The sequence below is a fragment of the Adiantum capillus-veneris genome, chromosome 20 (genome assembly GCF_014529385.1).
Source record: "Adiantum capillus-veneris isolate H3 chromosome 20, ASM1452938v2, whole genome shotgun sequence".
In the NCBI taxonomy this organism is placed as follows: Eukaryota; Viridiplantae; Streptophyta; class Polypodiopsida; order Polypodiales; family Pteridaceae; genus Adiantum; species Adiantum capillus-veneris.
In genome coordinates, this window is record NC_140950.1 from 60,132,363 (window position 1) to 60,153,228 (window position 20,866).

A 20,866-nucleotide genomic window follows, 5' to 3' on the forward strand; every position below is an offset into this window, starting at 1 on the left:
TCTATCCTCACAAATCAGCAGCGGCCAGCCCCTCCTTTTTCCAGCGATGTGAGTTATAATATATTAGCCAACCAAAAAAAAATTTACATAGGTCTTACATCCACCATTCTGAAGATGAAGCAAAAGACCTGCTTTTACATGGAGCGAGCCAAGGACTGAAGATGAAACAAAAGATCTGCTTTTACATGGAGCGACGACCATATATAGTAAGGGCATGGTATGCGAGGCTTAGCTACCCAAAAGCCTGGCGAACTTTTGACACGAGCGTAGAGCAGAGACCGGGAGCAGCAGGTAGAGAGAGGGAGACTCAGGCACATGCAAGAGAGAGAAACTCAGAGTGAGGCTGTGGAGACCGGGCAATGTTTTGCAACTATGCCTTGTAGGCATAGTTAGGCTACTAAGTAGGTGGAAAGCTGCAGCGTGTCAGAGCTTGTCGCCGAAACTAAGCCTTGCGTGACCATTGCCTAAATCATATGTCCGGCTTTTCCAAGGAACCAAGGCCAACCTTCAATCAAGAGCAAACAACAACAAATCAAGGATCTCCGAGTGATCTAGGCGCCACTGCACCCTAACAAGTAGGGCGGTTGGGGCACATCCCAAAAAATGGGAAGACCAACGCAATGGTGTCTAGACACAGAGCGCGGGCAGTCGGGGACTCCTACCCTCGTCTATAAATGCCACAATACGAGTCAAGGGATCAACGATGAAGACTCCCCATATGCGGCGAAGGAAAGGCCTTTCTTCAAATGCAATCACCTATGCAATCAGGGGTTGTTGTTGGATGACTGTTGGAGAAACATGATGGCAAATTGTTGGTTGATATGTACGCCAAATGTGGTGCCCATATGAAAGCATAAAAATACCAAATGTGAAGCAAAGACCTCTCTATACATGGCTATGGCAAGGAAGCATTAAGATGTTTTCACCGGATGAGAAGGAAAGGCCTTTCTTCAAATGCAATCACTTATGCAATCAGGGCCTGTTGGGGCGCTGTTGAGTAACATGTTGTGTGTGGCAATATCCTCGCCGATATGTTTGCCAAATGTGGTGCCCTTATGTGAAAGTACAAAAAGTCCTTGAGGGCTTGATGTGTGAAATATTGCCTCTTAGAACAGGTTGATTGCAGGATATGCAACTTGGTTGTTGCAAGGAACCTGCATCTGTTTTCAACATCTGCAAAGGAAAGGCCTATCTCTAAATGCAATCTCCTAGGCTTGCACCTTGAAGGTGATTGGCTATACATTGGTCGATAAGCATGCAAAATGTGGTGTGCTTACAAAAGCACTAAAAGCCAATGATAAGATTTCACTACAAAATGTGTCTCTTGGAGCGTGTTGGTTGCAAGGTCTCCAAGTGGAAACACTTGCACTAGCAATTTGAAGCAAGGTGTAACTATGCAAGAAGTTACACTATTTCACTAATTAAAATTTAATGTGACTCACTTCTAAACAGCATTCTCTAAATTGTGAAGTTCGTATAGTATGATTAGGACACCTCTTTTTTCTATTGCATTTGGCTTGACCTCAATTCAACCACATTCTTATACAAATGACAACATCAGAGAGCGAGATTGGGTCAGAGAAATAATACTATCGAGAAGCAATTTTAGATGTTCTCTTGATTTCAACTAATCAAGCTTCACTTCAATTGAATACAAATACAAATACAAAAAACAAAGCACTCTAGGACACCCTAAGTGAATTATAATATTTCCATAACAAGCATAAGATAGACAAAACAGAGCACCAACAAGAGTTTGAGTCTTACATTGGATAGATTCTGGTAGGTTAATTAGGGAAGAGCACATCAACATTCATGATTAGCATAGCGTTATCACAAATAACAAGAGAATGAAATGGAAATGGAAATGGAAATTCGATTATTGGAACTAGAAGAGAGGACAAGAGGTCTCTCTTTAACCCTTGTGCGAAGCATCTCATAGGTACTACACTCAATGTAGCACAAATTTTAAATGAAGGGAAAAAGAACTAAGTTGCATTTATACATCCGTACAACAAAAATTGTACGTATAATTTGGTATTATATACAGTATATCCGTATTGTACGTGTATATCCGAATAAGACATATTTCGATCGAAATATATTTCGTTCTAAATACGTTTACTCTTTTAAAAAAGAGCCACAACAGTTCGTTCAAATTGCCGCAAATGTGACACTTGCGATAGAGAAAGAGAGAGAAAGTAGACACATGTAATCATTTCTGCTACTTTATTTTTTTCTCTGACTTTGTATTTGCTAGCGTTGTTGTTGTGAAGCATTGCTCACACCTCAGTATTATTTTGCAGGTTAGGGCCCTGTCTTTGGCTGTGTTGACCCCCGTGTCACACTGCACACAGAGAGAGAGAGAGAGAGTTCAGACACCCGTCCTTGGCTGTGTTGATCCTCATAACACACTGCAAGGGGGGTTTAGAATTTAGACGCTTCGTCCTTGACTACTTTTGACCTCCGATGTCGCACTGCAAGGAGTAGCTTAGGATGTACAATGAGATTCCCTGTCTCTGGTTGTTGTTGACCACCGCGTTGCACTGCAGGGAGGGGTTAGTTATCTTACATCTTTTGTTCCCGGTTGTTGTTGACCATCGTGTTGCAGTGTAGGATTATTGGGTTTAATAGATTCCTCATCTCTAATTGTTGTTGACCACCGCATCGCACTACAAGGAGATCTTAGGTTTTTTAAATCCTTCGTTCCTGGCTGTTTCTGACCACCACGTGGCACTGCAAGTTGATTGGATTTAATAAATTCCCCGTCTCTCGTTGTTGATGACTATTGTATCACACTGCAAGTTGATTGGATTTAATAAATTCCCCGTCTCTCGTTGTTGATGACCACCGTGTCGCACGGCAAGGGGTTAGGTATTTTAAATCCTTCGTTCTTGGTTGTTGTTGATGACCACCGCGTCACACTGTAGGTTGATTGGATTTAATAAAATCCCCGTCTCTCACTGTTGCTGACCAACGTGTCGCACTGTAGGGAGGGGTTAGGTATTTTAGATCCTTCATTCCTAGTTGTTGTTGACCATTGCGTTGCACTGTAGGTTGATTGGGTTTAATAAATTCCCCGTCTCTGGCTGTTTTTGTTGATCACCGCGTCGCACTGCAGGGAGGGGTAAGGTATTTTAAATCCTTCGTCCCTCACTGTTGCTGACTACCACATCGCACTGCAAGGAGATTGGTTTAATAGATTCTTCATCTCTGATTGTTGTTGACCACTGTGTCACACTACAGGGAGGGGTTATGTACTTTTAGATCTTTTGCTACTCGTTATTGTTGACCATTGCACCGCACTGCAGAAAGAGGTATCATATCATATAGTTGCTCATTTTCAAATGTTACTTGTTATTGTGTTGCTTTGCAAAGAGGACTATTGTAATTTTAGAATTGTAAATAAGCATTTTAATTCATGAAATGTTTTCATATTTTTCTATTTGCAATCATATAAGTCAAAGCTACATCTATTCTAATGGCTTCAAAAAAATAAAAAGGTCAAAAACTCAAAGATTCCAAAAAAACCTACGTCTAGTAATCCCACAGACTAAACCTACATAGCTGCCTCTCTCCATAGTTGGGAGAGAGAGAGAGAGAGAGAGAGAATGCACTTTCAAATCAGGGTTTTTTTTATGACTGGCTTGAGCAATTTTCGACCATGAAGGTCATAATTTCAAGTTAATATTGAGAAAGCTCTAAAATAGCTCAAAGACACAAATGTCCTTTGAGTATGTAATTATATATTTTGCAGATCATCAAGCTAGAGGGTACTTCCGATGCTTTCTGACGTGATGAGCACTCTCAAAGATCAGATATTTCTTACAATCAACCCATGACAGAGGTCTGTTCCCCAGACATGTGTCTCCTTGACCCGTTCTCTGTTCGGCAACTTAGGCCTTCCCTTGCCCTGCTCCTCTGCAACGGCTCTCTCTCCTTGCACCCCTATCCACCCACAGCCTTCCCTCCCCCTGGGGCTGACACCCCTTGGTATTTTCCCTATCCCGCCTCTGTGTGTGTGTATGAGAGAGAGAGAGAGAGAGCGACAGAGCAGCATCTAGTTGTAGCCCTATCCTGCCTCTGTGTGTGTATGAGAGAGATAGAGAGAGAGCGAGAGAGCAGCATCTACTTGTAGCGACGCAGCCCGTGCAAGAAAGAAAGAAAGGAAGAGATAGAGAGATGTATCAGGTTTGAAGAAAGAGACAACAATTTCACTACCAACCTGTGTGCAGAGAGAGAGAGAGAGAGAGAGAGAGAGAGAGATCTACCGTTTTTGTGGCGCTCACAAGCTTGGAGCCCACTAGAGGGATGTCTATCATCCTCATGTTGCGTACATGGATGAGAGAGAGAGAGAGAGAGAGAGAGAGAAAGAGAGAGAGAGATCTGCAAGGCATGAGCCAGGATAGTATGTAGAGCCCCACGATTTTTCAGCTTCACATTCATTTTTATGATTTCTTAGCCTTTGCATCTTCAAATTGCATTAAGGAATCTCTATGCTTTTCCACAAAAATACTCCTTTTTCTAAGATTGGGGAGACCTTATAGATCTACCTTAATTTTTGTGCGTGTATGTCGCATATGTCAATGCAAGGAACTTGCCGATACACCGTGTGCGAGCCACAAATGGCTCCAAGCACACAACAAGCCTAAACTAGTAAGCTCAAAGATGACGATGGTATGTAACTCATCGCTCTATGCTTGCTTCGTGGAGGATTCCTCACCGCGAAGAAGAGGGAGACGCCACTACGCCATGCTCAACCGCCTCGCCGCCATCGTGCCGCCGCAATGCTTGATCGCACTCTCTCTCTCTCTCTCTTTCTCTCTCTCTCTCTCTCTCTCTCTCTCTCTCTCTCTCTCTCTCTCTCTCTTATGCATACACACACACACACACACACACACACACACACACACACAAGGAGATGAAGAAGAAGAAGATGGAGATGGAGCAAGAGCACTCTTCAATTGCACAAATGAGAGAATGAGTGAATTTTAGGTTTAGTTGACTTTTATATGAGCTCATCCCATTCACACTTGGGCACCCATGCTTAGCCAACTAATCCCTTGAATGTTCCAGTTAGAGTGCGCCTCTCATGGGCGATCACTCTTACCCTTTTCCTATTGGACCTACAAGCCCGGTACCTGACTCTACCAAGTAAATAATACAATCTCCGTCGTAGGTGATATGGTGTCCGTGAGCCATGAGGGTTAACATGCCCCCCTTCCTGATGTAGATTCCGTCCTCGAAAGCTATTGAGTTGAAGCTCGTTTGTCGAGATGGAAGAGCATTTGAGATAAATGTCCTTAGCCTTCTTCAGTCACTGCAAAATCAAACAACATTGGCACAGTAATTGCATTCTCATATAGAATTAAAAAGCATATGTCAGCAATAAACATTAAATTGCAATATAATCAAATGCATAAACAAATGTAAAGGTAAAAAATTATAAAAGTCTGGGATCGCTAATTTAATGATCGAAAGGCACTAGAGATCGACTATTAATACCATGGGTAAGCTTCTTAATTTTCTCTGGTCAATTAAGTTGTTTAATCGCGAGAGCCAAGTATTTCATGTTCCAAGGCTGACTAGAGGCTATACCTAGAAGACCTTGTAGTTAAGCTACAATAAAAGGAATTTCTCATGAAATCATCGCCTGACTGATTACCTTTTCTTTGACCCCCCAAAGTCTTTCACAGTGATTCAATTTTGATGTGTGTGCTTATTTTGTATGCCTTGGGTTTTTTGCTTTTCACGGAAAAGCGCCCACACTGGGAACCTCTAGAGCTCTAGTACCATAGGCAATACATGTGAGTGAAGTACCAAATCAAGCTGAGATTTCTCTTCCAGCTTAAGATTTTACATTGTGGCACTTTGAATTTTTATTTGTTCGTTTTCAGCATTTTAATTTTATAACTTTGGGGGGTCATATAACACTGTTACACCTCCCCAGGCTCATCACACTAGTAAACTCTCTTTATAATACTTAAGCTAAAGCAATAGGGACTAAGCCCACTAGAAAGCCCTAGCACATTTCACACAATGCTGCCTAAATCGGATTAAGAACCTAAGTAACCATTGATTATTAGGAAGGCATTCCCCATGGTATTAAGAGAAAATCTCTAACACCTAGCTTGGTCAAACTAGCTTAGTCGGACTGCTTGATTTTTAAATCTAGACAAGTGATTATGATAAAAAATTACATTGAATTTAATGTTTGATACTAAGCAAATGTGTTGAATATTATGCTATATGAATATTATTCTACCAATCACAATTAAAGCAGACAATCATAGATGCAAAGAAGATAAGGGACAATGCTAATGGACAAGAAACACCTGTTTGTGTTGATGATCGCGCTTGATTTGAAGTGTGAATGAGAGAAAGATTCCATGAAGGTCCAAATCCTAACCACAGCAACACGTTCCTGTACACACTAGCAAACACAAAGAATACCTCTAGGAGGCACATCAGTGGGAAAAAAGAACTTTGATAATCACTCAACTCTAAAACAGAAACACTCCTATCGTACTAATCCTACCTACCCTCCATCACTTGAGTGATGAGGATCAAAGTTGTTTTATGGCATAGGTTTTTGTTTCAGTGTACCAGATGCGAATGTGTGGGTCTGAGTCAATGTTCTGACTTTTATTGTGCATACTCATTTGTTAATTGCTCTTGCTCTTTATTATTATTATTTTTTGTGAGTATAAGGCTTTATATATACATTCCCTAAGATTGGGAGATTGAGAGGTCAGAAAGGAAGGTTGAGAGGGGAGTGAGTGAATGGTGACTATCAGCAAACACTCCCCCCTTTCTTAGGTAGATCATACCGTTTGAAATGAGCTCATCACACTTTGAAACCAATCGTTCTAGTTGGTAATAGGTGAGGATTTTTGCCAGTAGTTTTCTCTTACCTTAGGTGCCTCGTCAAGTTGCAAGGGTGTTAAGGTACTCTCCCAGGATCGAACTTGAAGTGGTTCATCAGGTGATTCTTGAATACTGGGAGGTGTGGATTCGTTTGTAGTTTCATGGAGGTCCACTATTGTAGGTGGAGGCTGTGGAGAAGCTTTTACCTCTATGGATGCATTACATGAGGAGCTAGAAGCTTCATGGGACTCCCCCCTTCCTGAGCTAGGTGGAACAAATTGTTCTTTCTTTGGTACCCAAACTAGCTCTAGAGCGGGTGTGTAGCATTCTATGATTTTTTTCTTTTCGCGATTGTCGATTCGTTTTGGAGCTACGGGATTGGGCTCACATGGGTCAGGTGACCGGCAAGAACACAATCTACGTTTTGGCACCCAGATTTGATCATTTCCTTGATAGTAGCCTTGGGGTTCCAATAGTCATTTAGGAACCCACCACCACACTTACTTTTCCTGGAGCAAGTGGGACGTTTCTTACAAGGCTTCTATTTTTTAGCACTAGCTATGGTTGCTAAAGAAGCTTTAGGGACCCACTTGTATATTTTCTTCGTTATATTAGGATCAGTCTTGTCAGAAGCTATATGCATTGCTTGTAGCATATTTAAGGGTACGGGCATTTTATCCCGCTCATGTGTTACCCAGGTTTTCCCCCTATTTCCCCAAGTGTCTATGGTTGGTGCTAGGTGGACCCAATCCACATTGTTCGATTCAGTCATCCTAGGTAGTACATCCATATAAGGAGAATCTTCCCCAATATCAGTGTCCGCTTTACACATGTAACAATACTGCAATGGGGCCGAGTGAACTGTGGTGTTAGATCTATGATCAATTTATAAACCTGGGATGTTCTTGACCAGTCACAAGATCCACTCGAATGACAGAATCTTGGAACTGCAAGTGGACATGGTTTTTAGACCAGTCATGCACCATTTTTGCTTCCCTCATGAAAGGATGTCCTAAGATCATCTCCGATGCCATAGTGTGTTTGGAGAAATCCATAACAATAAAGGTAATCTTTATTTTATGTCCAAAGACCTTGATCTTGAGATCTTCTAGCATCCCAATAGGTTTAACAATAGACCCATTGGCCATCTTCACTACTATGGTTGTGGTCGCAAGGTGAGGTCTTCCCATAGTTTCCCAGCAATTTTTAGTCACAATGCTAACCCCAGCACCACCAAGGATTCCCTTCACAGTCAATCCCTTTGTAGTGATCGGTATGGTCGCATTGGATTCATCACCCTCAAAGTATTGTCCCAACTTGTTAATAGGTATTTCTATAACAAGGTTCTCATCTAGGTTGGGTTGTGGATCTAAGTGTTCCTCCTCTGTTGGCATCTCCCCAGCTGCATCCATCTATGTAAATTGTGGTAGCCCAAACTTTAGTTCTCCATTGAGGAAGGCTCGAAGAGCTGAGACTAGCTCAGGGTCTTTATATAGTTTAGACATGATGGTGGTTCTAACTTCTGAAGACATGAAATCCATTAATTTGGCAATGTTTAATGGCACCTTTTGGACTTCGGTCCCTTGTGGTGGGGAAGATGGGATCTCCATTTCTTCGATAGGATCAAGTAGTCCCTCTGTAAACATTCTTTCCATCAAGAAGTGAGTACACCCACTTTCCCATGAATTTAAGTCACTTTCTTCTTGGATGACACTAGGTATGGCTAAGGGTCTATGGACTTGGTGAGGTTGTTATTGCGTAGGGAACACGGTGTCTGTAATCTGGATCTACCTAGGTGTTGGTTCTAGATACCTTTGGGTATCTTCTACCAAGCTCCTTAATTGTTTGACTCGCTCAATTTCCTATGTAGGGTTTGGTAAGTTCCTATCTTCTTCTTGGATCCCTGCCATTGTGGTTCATGAAGATATTCCTTGTTGGTTTCTATCTTAGTGGCCGTTTTGGTCTCCATGGTTTCTCCTGAATCAGAATCCTCTTCAGCGTCATTCATATATATGGGGTCGTCACCAGTCCCTATGTTGGTCTTTGAACTGGGGTCTGACTTTTCTGCTTTTTGCGATCTCTTTCTTCGTGTTTTCTTCTTTTTCTGAGATTGGGCCATTGATGCCGTGTCTCTTTCCTCAAGAATATAGTCTTGTTTTTGGAGCATCGATCGTGTGAGTACGTTTACTGGTACCACAAGTGTACTTTGTGATGACTCCTCGGTAACTTCAATCAAGTTTAATGGTGTGATCTTCGGTGCATTTGGATTATTTAGACATTGGGAAATCAAATGATCTATGCCACATCGATTACACATGAGTATCGGCATTGTAGATGTGCTTGCTTGATTGGTTTGCATTAGTGTGGCATTTTTTTGTAGCCTAATAGGACACTCGACTACATGATGTGGACCTCCACACTCATAGCATTGAAGAGGTGGTCTCTTAGCAGTGTAATTTATATTTTGGACTCTTGTCGCAAGAGCAGCTACTTGATATACAGGTTTGACTTGTCCCCAATAGTCCTCCATGTAGTATTGTGGACTTTCTTCAAGTACATCTAGCCCATATGCAATATTAGGATCTATATCTTCCTCACAACCTTCCAAACAAGAAATAGATGACTCACAACCCACTTGATTCACCGAAGTGATTCTCGGATGTGGTGGTTGCGGTCCTAGCACTGGAGGTGGTAAGGGTGTTGTTTGGACAACATTTTGGGCCCTAGGGACCATGTGTTGTGTTGTTTGTTCAAGAGTTGGGGCCGCAATCAATGCAGGCACTCCATGTGTGTCTGTCCATGCTAAGGTTGTTCTATTGGCCATCGCGCGCTTAAATACTATGCAATCCTTAGCTTGATGACCATACCTTCCACATGCATTGCAATTCCCATTGAATTTTACTCTAAAAGTAGGGCATTCACTGGTACTATGCGGTCCATAGCATACTGAGCACCATTATTGCTCCCTTCTTGGATACATATGATTGTTTTGTTGAGCACGATTGTCTCTAAGACTCTCTTGAATAGCCTTGGTGAGATCTGCTAAATTCATCTCAGATATCTTTGGATCCTTAGCAATAGGCTTTAGGGTCATTGGCTGATGCCCTGATGCTTGCGAGCTAATAGATTTAGGCTCAACAGACACTCTTTCTCCTTGAATCATTAAATTATCCTCCAATTGGATCGCATTGGTGGTGGTTACTGCTTCCCAAGTGGTGATACCTCTAATGACTAAGCCATTGTAGATATCCTCATGTTGTAACCCCCTAATGAATCTATCAAGAAATTGGTTATTGTTGAAGCGCTCATTTGGAGTACATCGAGAATTCAAATGCTTCAAGCGACTCATAAAGTATCTCACCGACTCTCCTTCCTCTCGTTGGGCTTTCTGGAGCTGAGAGGCTACACCCCAAAGTACTCCCTCTCGTATGTATTCTTTCAAGAACAGTCTCCTAAGAGTAGGGTAAATCGTTTTTTCTTCCACCCTTAGGGTTCTATACCAATCCCCAACCTTTCCACTTAAGGTTAGGCTTAAAGCATTGCTCTTATGTAGGTCATTGTGTTCTCCTAGATCATCGCATATTTGTTCAAACACTTCGATATGATTTCTCACATCCCCATCTCCACTAAATTTTTGTGTGAGATTGGCTATTTGTACTGCCTTACTTCTAGGCTCTCTATCAGGCATGTTACGCATATTCTCAGCAATAGATCGACCAATAGCTTGAGCAAATGTTGCCAAGTCACCTAAGTGAGCAGGCACCATGGGTGGAGGTGCTCCAAAGACTACATGTGGAGTAGGTATTGGCATTGGGCTTGGCGCATAGGAAGCCCTTGGGTTCCACGTTGGGTACGATGTTGTGCCATGTGGTGGCCCAAAGTTCATATGTGTGGGCCTAGGCATAGCAGACGTCAAATGTGACATGCTAATGCTAGCCGGTATAGTCCCATGGGAATAAGAACTTGGGTGGGTGTTGTGGTTGTGGAGCATAGGTAGTTGAAACAATGGGAGGGGTAGGGACTACAAGAGTACGAGGACCCATGGGTGTGTACGATTGCTACACACTTGTAGGTATTGTTGCAGGCATTGACCTACCATGTAGCGGTGCTTTACTAACAAATGAGGTCCATGACGTGTTTCTCGGCATGCCCATCATTGGGGTAGGCATGGTAGCCGTGGTGTCATCAAGGGAAAGATGAGCTAGATTTGGAAAGGTGAAGCTATCACTTGTGGGCTCAGATTGCACTGAGACCCTTGGAGAAACAACATATGGAGGATCCATCGGACTTATCGAGGGAGTCTCCATTTGCGATAAGGCTGGTTGTTTAGCCTTTCCTGTATCCAAGAATCTCATGAGACCCGTTGAAGGCATGTTGATCCCCTTGTTTTGTCTCTCTAACTCAATGACCCTATGGATGACCTCACTAACTCTTTGTTGTTGATCCTCCACACTAGTAGCACCCATTGTGGATTGTAGGACATCTAACCAACCCACGTGATAGGTGTGACTTGTGTATAGGTCAGTCAGAGTTTTCGTTTGTAGTTTGTACTCCTAGTTCTCATTTAAGAACACTCCATCTAGGATTGAGGTGCTAGGTGCAATGTTGCTTTCTAGGGGATGGCCCTTAGCGGTTGCTAAGTCAGGAGCACTCGATTGCTCTCTTAGCAAGGATATTGACATAGGGTCTTTCTCTTTTAACTCTCTTCGTTGCTTTGCCTTGCATAAGCTCTTGATTTTCTTTTCCCTTGTTGCAAGGATATATGGCTCAACCTCTTGCACTTCAGCAAGGCTTCTACCATCGGGTAATATGACCTCGGAGGGAAATAACTCTGAAGAGTTAGGAGGTGCAGTGAATGAAGTATTCACATGCACATTTTCTAAGGACATAGGGTCTACGTTGGTCACGAATGGAGAATTTACTTCCCCACCTCCCTCATTTACGTCATTAGCTCCATGTTCGGAGCTAGTGGCTTTACTAAAAATTTCCTTCAAGCGGCTAAGCACGCTCGGCCCGGACCGCGGGCCCATGGCATGCATGTATTGGCTTGAGCTATCAGGATTAGGCATTGGGAAACCCTCCATGATGTCGTAGTCAGAGGAAGAGTCACTAGCCGCTATGTTCGGGTCTTGGTTTGTACTACCTTGGGTCCCCGCCAAGGGCCCGGAACCTAAAGTAGGTGGATATTGAGAACTCGCGTAAGTCGAAATTCTCTCTAGTTGCTCCGTCTCTAGCGCACGACCAGAGCGCAGATTCATGTACCTTTGACAACCTACAAGCATCGGCGAATAACCTCGAAGGTTAACCGCTTACTTTTTAGGCATCCGTTTCCACTCGTTTTTTTTTATTAATGTTTTTAACATTTTTAATGTTTTTTAATGATCGGTTTTTTTTATTAAAGTGTGTGATAGCTCAAAACGAGCGTATCACTTAGAGGGTCGCTGTGTGCTTTACAGCACAATTTTCGGGCATCTCAAGTTCCATTGGTCCTCAAAAAATCGATTTTTAGCTACGTATGAAGCTAAAATTCGTAATTTTAAAAGGCGACTGAGACCCAGGCCTGAGCGTGAGCTTGGGCTTGGGTCTCGGAGATATTCCCAATCCTGGTCCTACCTTTAAATTTTATTTTATTTATAATTTTTTTTAATTTTTTAATAAAGGATAAGGTCGTCGCGGCCTACGCAAGATCACGCACACACTCTATCTACCTACTTCTAACTAATACACCTACTGTTACACACTAACACACTCTATTAGCTCTCACAGATCTACTTCCCACTTACTGTACACAGAAAACTAACAACCTTAATACACAGAGAATAAACACAGTACCTTTGAAAACTCCATTAACAAAGAAAACTAACAACCTTAATACACAGAGAATAAACACAGTACCTTTGAAAACTCCATTAACAAAGAAAACTAACAACCTTAATACACAGAGAATAAACACAGTACCTTTGAAAACTCCATTAACAAAAAAAATACACACTATAACACAAAATCCTTCTTCTCAACACACACACCCTCGTTCCTTACCTTTCCTACAATTGAAAATGCACCACAAAAAAAGCACAGAGTGCCATTCAAGCTTAGTGTATGGCATTCCCCGGCAGCGGCGCCAAAAATGTGCACATATGTCACACATGTCAATGCAAGGAACTTGCCGATACACCGTGTGCAAGCCACAAATGGCTCCAAGCACACAACAAGCCTAAACTAGTAAGCTCAAAGATTACAATGGTGTGTCACGCACCGCTCTACGCTTGCTACGTGGAGGATTCCTCGCCGCGAAGAAGAGGGACACGCCGCTACGCCGCGCTCAACCGCCTCGCCGTCGTCTTGCCGCCGCAATGCTCGATCGCACACACACTCTCTCTCTCCCTCTCTCTCTCTTACGTATACACACACACACACAAGGAGATGAAGAAGAAGAAGATGGAGATGGAGCAAGAGCACTCTTCAATTGCACAAATGAGAGAATGAGTGAATTTTAGGTTTAGTTGACTTTTATATGAGCTCACCCCATTCACACTTGGGCGCCCATGCTTAGCCAACCAATCCCTTGAATGTTCCAGTTAGAGTGCGCATCTCATCGGCGATCACTCTTACCCTTTTCCTATTGGACCGACAAGCCCGGTACCTGACTCTACCAAGTAAATAATACAACGTCCATCGTAGGTGATATGGTGTCCATGAGCCGTGAGGATTAACAATTTTATTTTCTTCGTGCATTTTCAGGCTTCAGTCATGGTAGAGACAAAGCTATCACGTTAGCATCGCAAATAATTAGTGATGCTCTTATTTTATCTCTCTATGGAGCTTCAGATGATCATTTTTGTCGGGAATTTGATCCACTTCAGGCAAAGTTTGATGATTTTGTGATTGAGCTTGTGGAGCAGTGCAGGCTGAAGTTATACAGTGCATTCCCTGTTTAATTTGACCCAGCTCTGTGCACTAATGGAGTTATGCACAACACAGTAAAGCAATTATTGGGCCAACTCACCAAAGCATTTGATATATATAGTATGTCATATATTCTTAAGCGCTTGCGTGTATTCCAGAGCCCCATGAGGTTCCCAAGCCCTAGTTTTTGCAAAATGTAAACAAACATCTTGCTAGTGGAAAATTCCCCAAACTCTTAGATAGGCCTAAAATATGGGATTTAAGCCTTTGTTTGAATGGAGCCCATAATGTTGGCTACCATGTTGTACTCGATTCTGTCTTGAGGCATGTTGATGATGAAACAAGTAGCAATATTTTTTGTAGTTGACCGTGTGCAATGTGTGGTGTTATTTCAAACTAGATCTTTAAACTTATTTTTAGTTAAGTCTTTGAAGGTCTTCAAACTAGAGGTTAAAGTATTTCAAGTTGGATCTATAAAATACTTTAAACTATCTCTCTTTTTTAAGTACATATAAACTTCACTCATTAAAGTTTATTGTTTTGCGATTCAGATATGGAATATATTGGTCCTGACCAAAATGCACAACAGCCCGATGATCCTTTTCTTAATCACGCATTGGCACAACAAATTTACAAAAAGGAAGAAATCCGGGTGGCTCAAGGGGATCTTAGGGCTTTGGTTGCGTCCCAAGAGGACAAATTAGAAATTCAAGGGGAGCCACTAAATTACAGGCAGTTAGGCCCAAACCATTTCATATGCAATACATTGTTTTGATTTAGTGGAAATGCTAAGGCATCTTCTCCCTTAAAATTTTTAGATTTACAACACACTGTACTCGTGAGAAATATACTTTCAAGATTTTTCAAGTATACAAATCGCGACCAAATAATAGTCAAGTGGTAATTTACTTTATGCAACAATGCTATTGTTATTATGTATTGCGGCTCAAAGTAGTTTGGATTGATTGTCCCCCTACAGGAAATAGGCAATGCTAGTCCAAGCAATTCAGAAGAGATTGCCTATCTCTTCTTTGACTACAAGCCCATATCTTTTTTTAGTATGCACAAAAGAAAATGAAGACCAATTTCTTTCACAGCTCTCACTTGAGGCAGCAAACAGACAATACTCTCACAAACACATGTTGGAGTTCCACTTTTTCTCCACCATACTCCTTCCACCAAATTGGTGCGCTGATCATCTTGATAGGATCTATTTGCCAAGGATCCCCAAACATTCCTTCCCTACTAATATAGGCCGTCTTCTGTGTGTATGCCACCTGTTCATCCATATTGTTTCTAATAGTTGAGTGCACACTTTCTTGAAATCACTAATCACTTCATTGTTTGAAGATTGATCGTGCATCTGAAACTTGGCATCTAAGACAAACCCTACTCCATGTAAAGGAGTATGCAACAACTCCCATCGTCTTTTGACAAACAACATCATCATGGATTTATCCTTTCTTGCATAATATTTACAATCTTTTATGTACGAGTACACTCGTCCAAATATAGAGGCTTCTTTGTCCACTAATCGTATCAGATGAGTGAAGGGCCCTGTGACAATGACAATTTTTCTGTATTTCTCCAAAAAAATAGGAGAGTTCACAAGCTGGTAGCATCTGGAAACAATAGGTTTATACTTGGGATATTTATCAAGCCAAACGTCCCACCTTCTATCTACCACTGTTTTAACAAGGGGGTTGATTTAACCTATTGTAGTGTAGAGAGAACGTAGTACGATGTCGCAAAACTCCTTGACATTGGAGCGACTTGTTAGTTGGGCCTTCCTTTGTTTTTGGGCTCCATTTATGACATCTTACTTCAATTAAAGAAGTAAGGATACAAGCAACAAAAGTGAGAGAGGACTCTACTTCTCATTTTCATGGATGCAAGGGTCCTACAACACAAGCCAAGTTGATAACCCAAAGGTTATGATGGGAGCTAAAATCCTATTATAGACAAATAATGTCTCAACATAATAAGATCTATAAAATATGAATTTTTTTGCCATGTTTAAGAGCCATTAGCTGGCATCCATAAGCTCCTAAACATGATAAGAACTTATCCTTACCTAACAACTAGTTTAGGTGAAAGTTCCTGACTAATTGGATCCACCCATACATAGACATAGTTCCAATTGGATATTAGTCTCCCACTTTCACAACGCACTCACCCATTCCTCTTATTTTCTAGTTACTACCACATTGTTTTACCCCAAACATTTCTTTCTCAAACAAGGTCCAATGAAGAAAACCTTATTTTGAAAATAAATAAAATATCATATTTCATAAGTTTGTTGCTACTTGTGAACCTTATCTATATGACCAAGAGAGCCTTTGTAAAGGTTTTCTTATTCACTAATCATGAAGCTGGCAAAATCTTCCCATTTTACTAATTGATAAGGATACTCACTTACTATGAGATACAAGAGCTGCTAACCACATCTTATTCCCCGCTAGCCATGGTACTTCCTTGCTAACCATGGGATCCTCTTGCTAACCATGAGTTCCATCAAGTAAAAGATCAGGAACCTCCTTATGAAGAGATATCTTTCAATAGTGATCAAACAAATTCACTTAATCTAGGCAATACTTTCCTTTGTTTTCTCGCATGTGTGGAGAAGTGGATTTGAGGTGGAAGTTCTTTCTTTTTGGTGGCATTCCCTTGCTTGATTTTTTGCTCCCTTCAATTCTAATCCCCTTTGGGTTGGGTGGATCCAAGTTTAGGTTTAATTCCCTTTGGGTTCGGTGGCTCCAAGTTCAGCTAGCTTTATCTGTCAGGATGGCTCCCTTGTTAGCCATTTCTCTATGCTTTATTGTTAGATGCTTTGTCTAAGTAGGGTTCTTTGATGTAGTTCTTTTTGGAGTTAATATACTATCTACCACTCACATTTTTTAGTATAAAAAAAAGGTCCAACCCTAGTTGATGTCATGCATACGTGCCTGCTAGCCTCATGCAACAACTTTGAAACCCCATCATACACACGTAGCTGCCTCCTCACTCACCAACCCACTACCTTTTCCTATTTCATTCCAAAACATGCATCTTTTAAGATTTTCCCTATTAAGCCCATTTCCAAAAATAAAATAAATAAAGACAGTATATGGCTATGATTTTGGGGCAAGGAGTTTATTGAGGGGTAGATAACCCTCTTCAAATCAAGAAGTGCAAATGGGGTGCCAGTTGTCCATTGAATTCTTTCGGTATCACTTTTTTTACTTGTAAGCCCAAGGTGGCTTTTTCAAATAAGGCCAGGTGATTAGTCACTTGGATCAATCCTAACCATAGAGTGGAGCTTAATCAAATGTTGCAAAGTTTTTCTCTTTTTAGTTTGTGAATTTTCATATCTGCAATGACTATTGGTGTATACTAAAGAACATTGACGTCCCTAATTGAGCAACTCTCTTTACACTCACTCTACAACAATACAAACAATTGTTAACAGAGGAGTTTCCAAGAAACATGACATGTGCTGGTAGTAGCTACTCGGAGGGGTCACTATGTATAAATTGTGTATATCACATGTGTTCATGGAATATTTTTAAAACTCGTTATCAGTGAATTTTGGATAAATAAAATACACCCTTTTCTTATTCAATTTTTTTTTCTCAATTCCAATTTATGGTACCCTTTTGTATGTGAAGATGTGAGAGAAAATCAAATTTAATAACCCCTTCTACTACACTCATGTGATAGTCACATAATTTTTAAATGACACCCCCCCCCCCCCCCCTCCTTCCCTAACTATGAGAGTAGCTAGTAGTGTCAAGAACGACCTAGCAATGAGGCGGACATAGGCATGCATATCAAGGCTTTAATATTTTTCCAAGAGAGTACACTGATTCAGAGATACAAATGTGACACAATTGATACATGCAGTGGTGGATTCATGTACTCGACCATGAAGTCTGCAAGGTGGACTCAATGTTGCGGGAGCAAATCACACCACCTATAAAGTGCATGCAACACTAGCTAGATTAACATAATGTCAATCGAGGACAAAATGAGAGGATAGGCGCATGGAGGCAATCCCTAAATCTTGTCAAGTTGAGACCATCCCACACATCCAACACTTTGGAAGGCCAACTAAACCAAAATCAGGAATCTCCTTGCTCTCAACTACACCACCCAACCCACATACACACAAACGAAAGGAAACTCATTAAACCATATCAGAATTATACGAAACTTAAGGAACACCATCCCCTCACTAGGATACACCTGTCCCAAAGCATCTACACTCAAAATCCTCATTGCAAATCTATCTGCAAAAAACGTGTATAAAGATAGAGCAAGATTTTGGAAGTGCCGAAAACTGAAATCTATGAGTACCTATGTGTAGCTTATGTCACCACGATTCTAACGACTACTTGCAGGCAGAAAATAGACATCCTATGATACACTTACAACAACAAAGCTCATAGATACATTGGTCTACGAGCTCCATTTTGCGTGGAATGCTTTGCGTTATTACGTAGCTCTCTCCGAGCCTATCACAACGGTGTAGTCGGATCTTCAACGCAATGAGCAAGCAGGGAGTGGCGTCGGGATGAAGCTCACGTTCTCTCTCTTTTTCTCTCTCACACACAGTCGATGGTAGCTCAAAAACTTTGATTATGATAAAGTTCTCTTTAAAAAATGACCTAGGTACCTTATATACTAAGGCTACCATAGGTTAAACCAAAATTAGAGTTCAATGGGTCGAATAGCTTTGTATTTACAATCTAGAAGTGCCACCGCACCTGTCTTTTGCAACTAGAATAGCTACTCATTACAAATGATTTTTTTAACCATAATCCGCATCATTTCATAACTCTCTAAGACTTTGCTACAAAAAGTGAGTTATGTCGTACTGTTTTACCCATGGGTCAACTCTTCTCCAAATTCATGTTGTCCTTGACATGACCTGATTGTCAATGTCGGTGTACAGTCTTTGTTGTCATTTTTTCTTTTCTTTTTGTTCCACACTGCTTGCACATTGGCTTTTGGATGCCTTTGTAAATCTCTTACTAGAATGTCTTTTGATGTCCACGACCTTACTATAAATTCAAGAATGACTTACGGCTTTGAGTCTTCATTTGTCTACTCTTCTTCATTTGTCCTGCATCAAGATGATCAAAGTCTCAGTTGCCACTGTTAAATTTTGTGTGCTATGTAAATCATTATATTGCTTCTACTTGATACATGACTTAATTAAAGCCTAGCAAACACCAGTTAATTCCCCAAGTTAGTAGCTTGCTTCAAAAGGGCCTTATCCGACATCATTCGTGATAGATGACCATCTATGAGCTATCATTGTCCATTTGTCCCCCGAAACTCATATATCTGTTTGTAGCAATGGTATCAGATCACTTCTCGTAGTTTGGTTTTAGTGCCTATGGATTTATACTTATGCACGAGTCCTCATTTGTGTAGACCATCTCCCCCATCTCGCAACTGTACAGAGTCAAGTGATTGTGAAACTGCAAATTTGTACAATGAAGGGTACTAAGTTTTCTTTGAGTGTGTGCTAAAACTTTGAATCAAGTTTTTGTTTTTTTTGTATCTGGTACCAAGTCTGAATGTGTGATACTCTAGCAATATTTTTACGATCATACTGATCAACCTACATTATGTAGGTCTATCCAAAGAGAATAGTATTTAGTCTCACTAATTTTGTTTAAAATTCAATCTGCAAAAAAGAAAATAAAAATTGTTGAGCATTGTTGGAAGTCTTCATTTACCGCTTTGTAACAAGAACACTGGCTTGCTATCATTTCCAAGCATATGAGTTACTCATAGGCACATAGTCTCTCTCTCTCTCTAGCGAGTCTCTCTCTTTATCTCTTTGTGTGAGATCGCCTTTACTGTAGGGCTCCATCATTTCAAACCTTGACTCCTCTTTGAATTTCCTCTATCAAATCCTAGTAGATATGTAGGCAAGCATTGACAGCATATGGAATCTCAAAACATGGAGGGTCTCAAATGAGTAAGGCTCCACCAAATACGTATGGAAATTCTAGACTCTTATACACAAGTGCAAAATTGACCCCACATCAATTGTATGAAAAGCTAATCATGTTACGATTAAAGTATTTGTAGCTTTAAAAAATAAAAAAAAGGGGGCCTCGTCCAGCTTATGTAATGCAATGTTTGTGATTCTTTCTTTTAACACATGCACAACACATTATGAAAGATTCTTTCACTCCTTTTTGCAACCTTGTCAGGCATTATATTCATAGTTACTTTATAAATTTCCTTTGAACAAGTAGAAACTTATAATTGATCATATCCCTAGTAGTTCCAAATTAATACTCACCTACACTACATAGTCTTTGCACGACTCCTTCATCAACTGATGTTATAAAATATCATGAAATGTATCAGTAGGGCTTACAATTTATGACACTTAAAAATTTATAAAAAGTTTCTTCATTCTATCATGTTTAAATGACTTATTCTCATATTTCTCTCATTGGTGATTACATTCAAAGTGATTGAACGTCTATAATTTTGTCTGTAATTTTTTTCTTAATATTATTCACTTGTCTATTTTAAATTACATTAATCAAATGATGATTTTGTTGATGTCCTTCATTTTTTTTAGCATTTGACATTTTTTTTAGCATTTGACAGACTTCTAGCCATTTCTTTGAACCACCTTGAGGTACATAATTTATCAATGTTTTCTAAAGCATTTTAGTTCTCTTTAATGAATCAGTTCCTAAATATATCTATTACTATCATTTGTCTTAAGATCTCGTCATTATGATGCATCTATTATTTGATTGTAATGTAACACACTCGGAGCAATTTGCAACAAGGATAATACCATTGGACCATTCAAAAGGAAAAATATCTTTGCTTCTTTGCAATATTTTCTTATGGCGTGAGAAATTAACCATATTAACGTTGTAGCTTGTACTTACACTAAATACAATTTCTATTGAGAAAATTTATCAACAAGCTATACAGCCACACAAAAGAGCTCATATGCTTTTAGATAGTGAAAAATAGTTTGTAAGTACCTTGGCACTTGAAAATGATCCAATTTTGTGTTAAACAAGTAGTGAATGTTTTGTCTTTTTATGTCTTGTCTAGTCCATCGGTC

At 40.5% G+C, this 20,866-nt stretch overlaps 1 protein-coding gene across 1 annotated transcript in view; it reads left to right on the forward strand.

The window, feature by feature from the left end:
* The window catches only part of LOC147432583 (uncharacterized), a 135,522-nt gene extending 121,717 nt beyond the window's left edge, over positions 1–13,805 (forward strand). Inside the window, exon 2 of the mRNA XM_086491963.1 lies at positions 13,609–13,805. Coding sequence (XP_086348089.1) covers positions 13,609–13,805 — 197 coding nt within the window. The remainder of the gene's footprint in view (positions 1–13,608) is intronic.
* Positions 13,806–20,866: the final 7,061 nt, after the last annotated feature.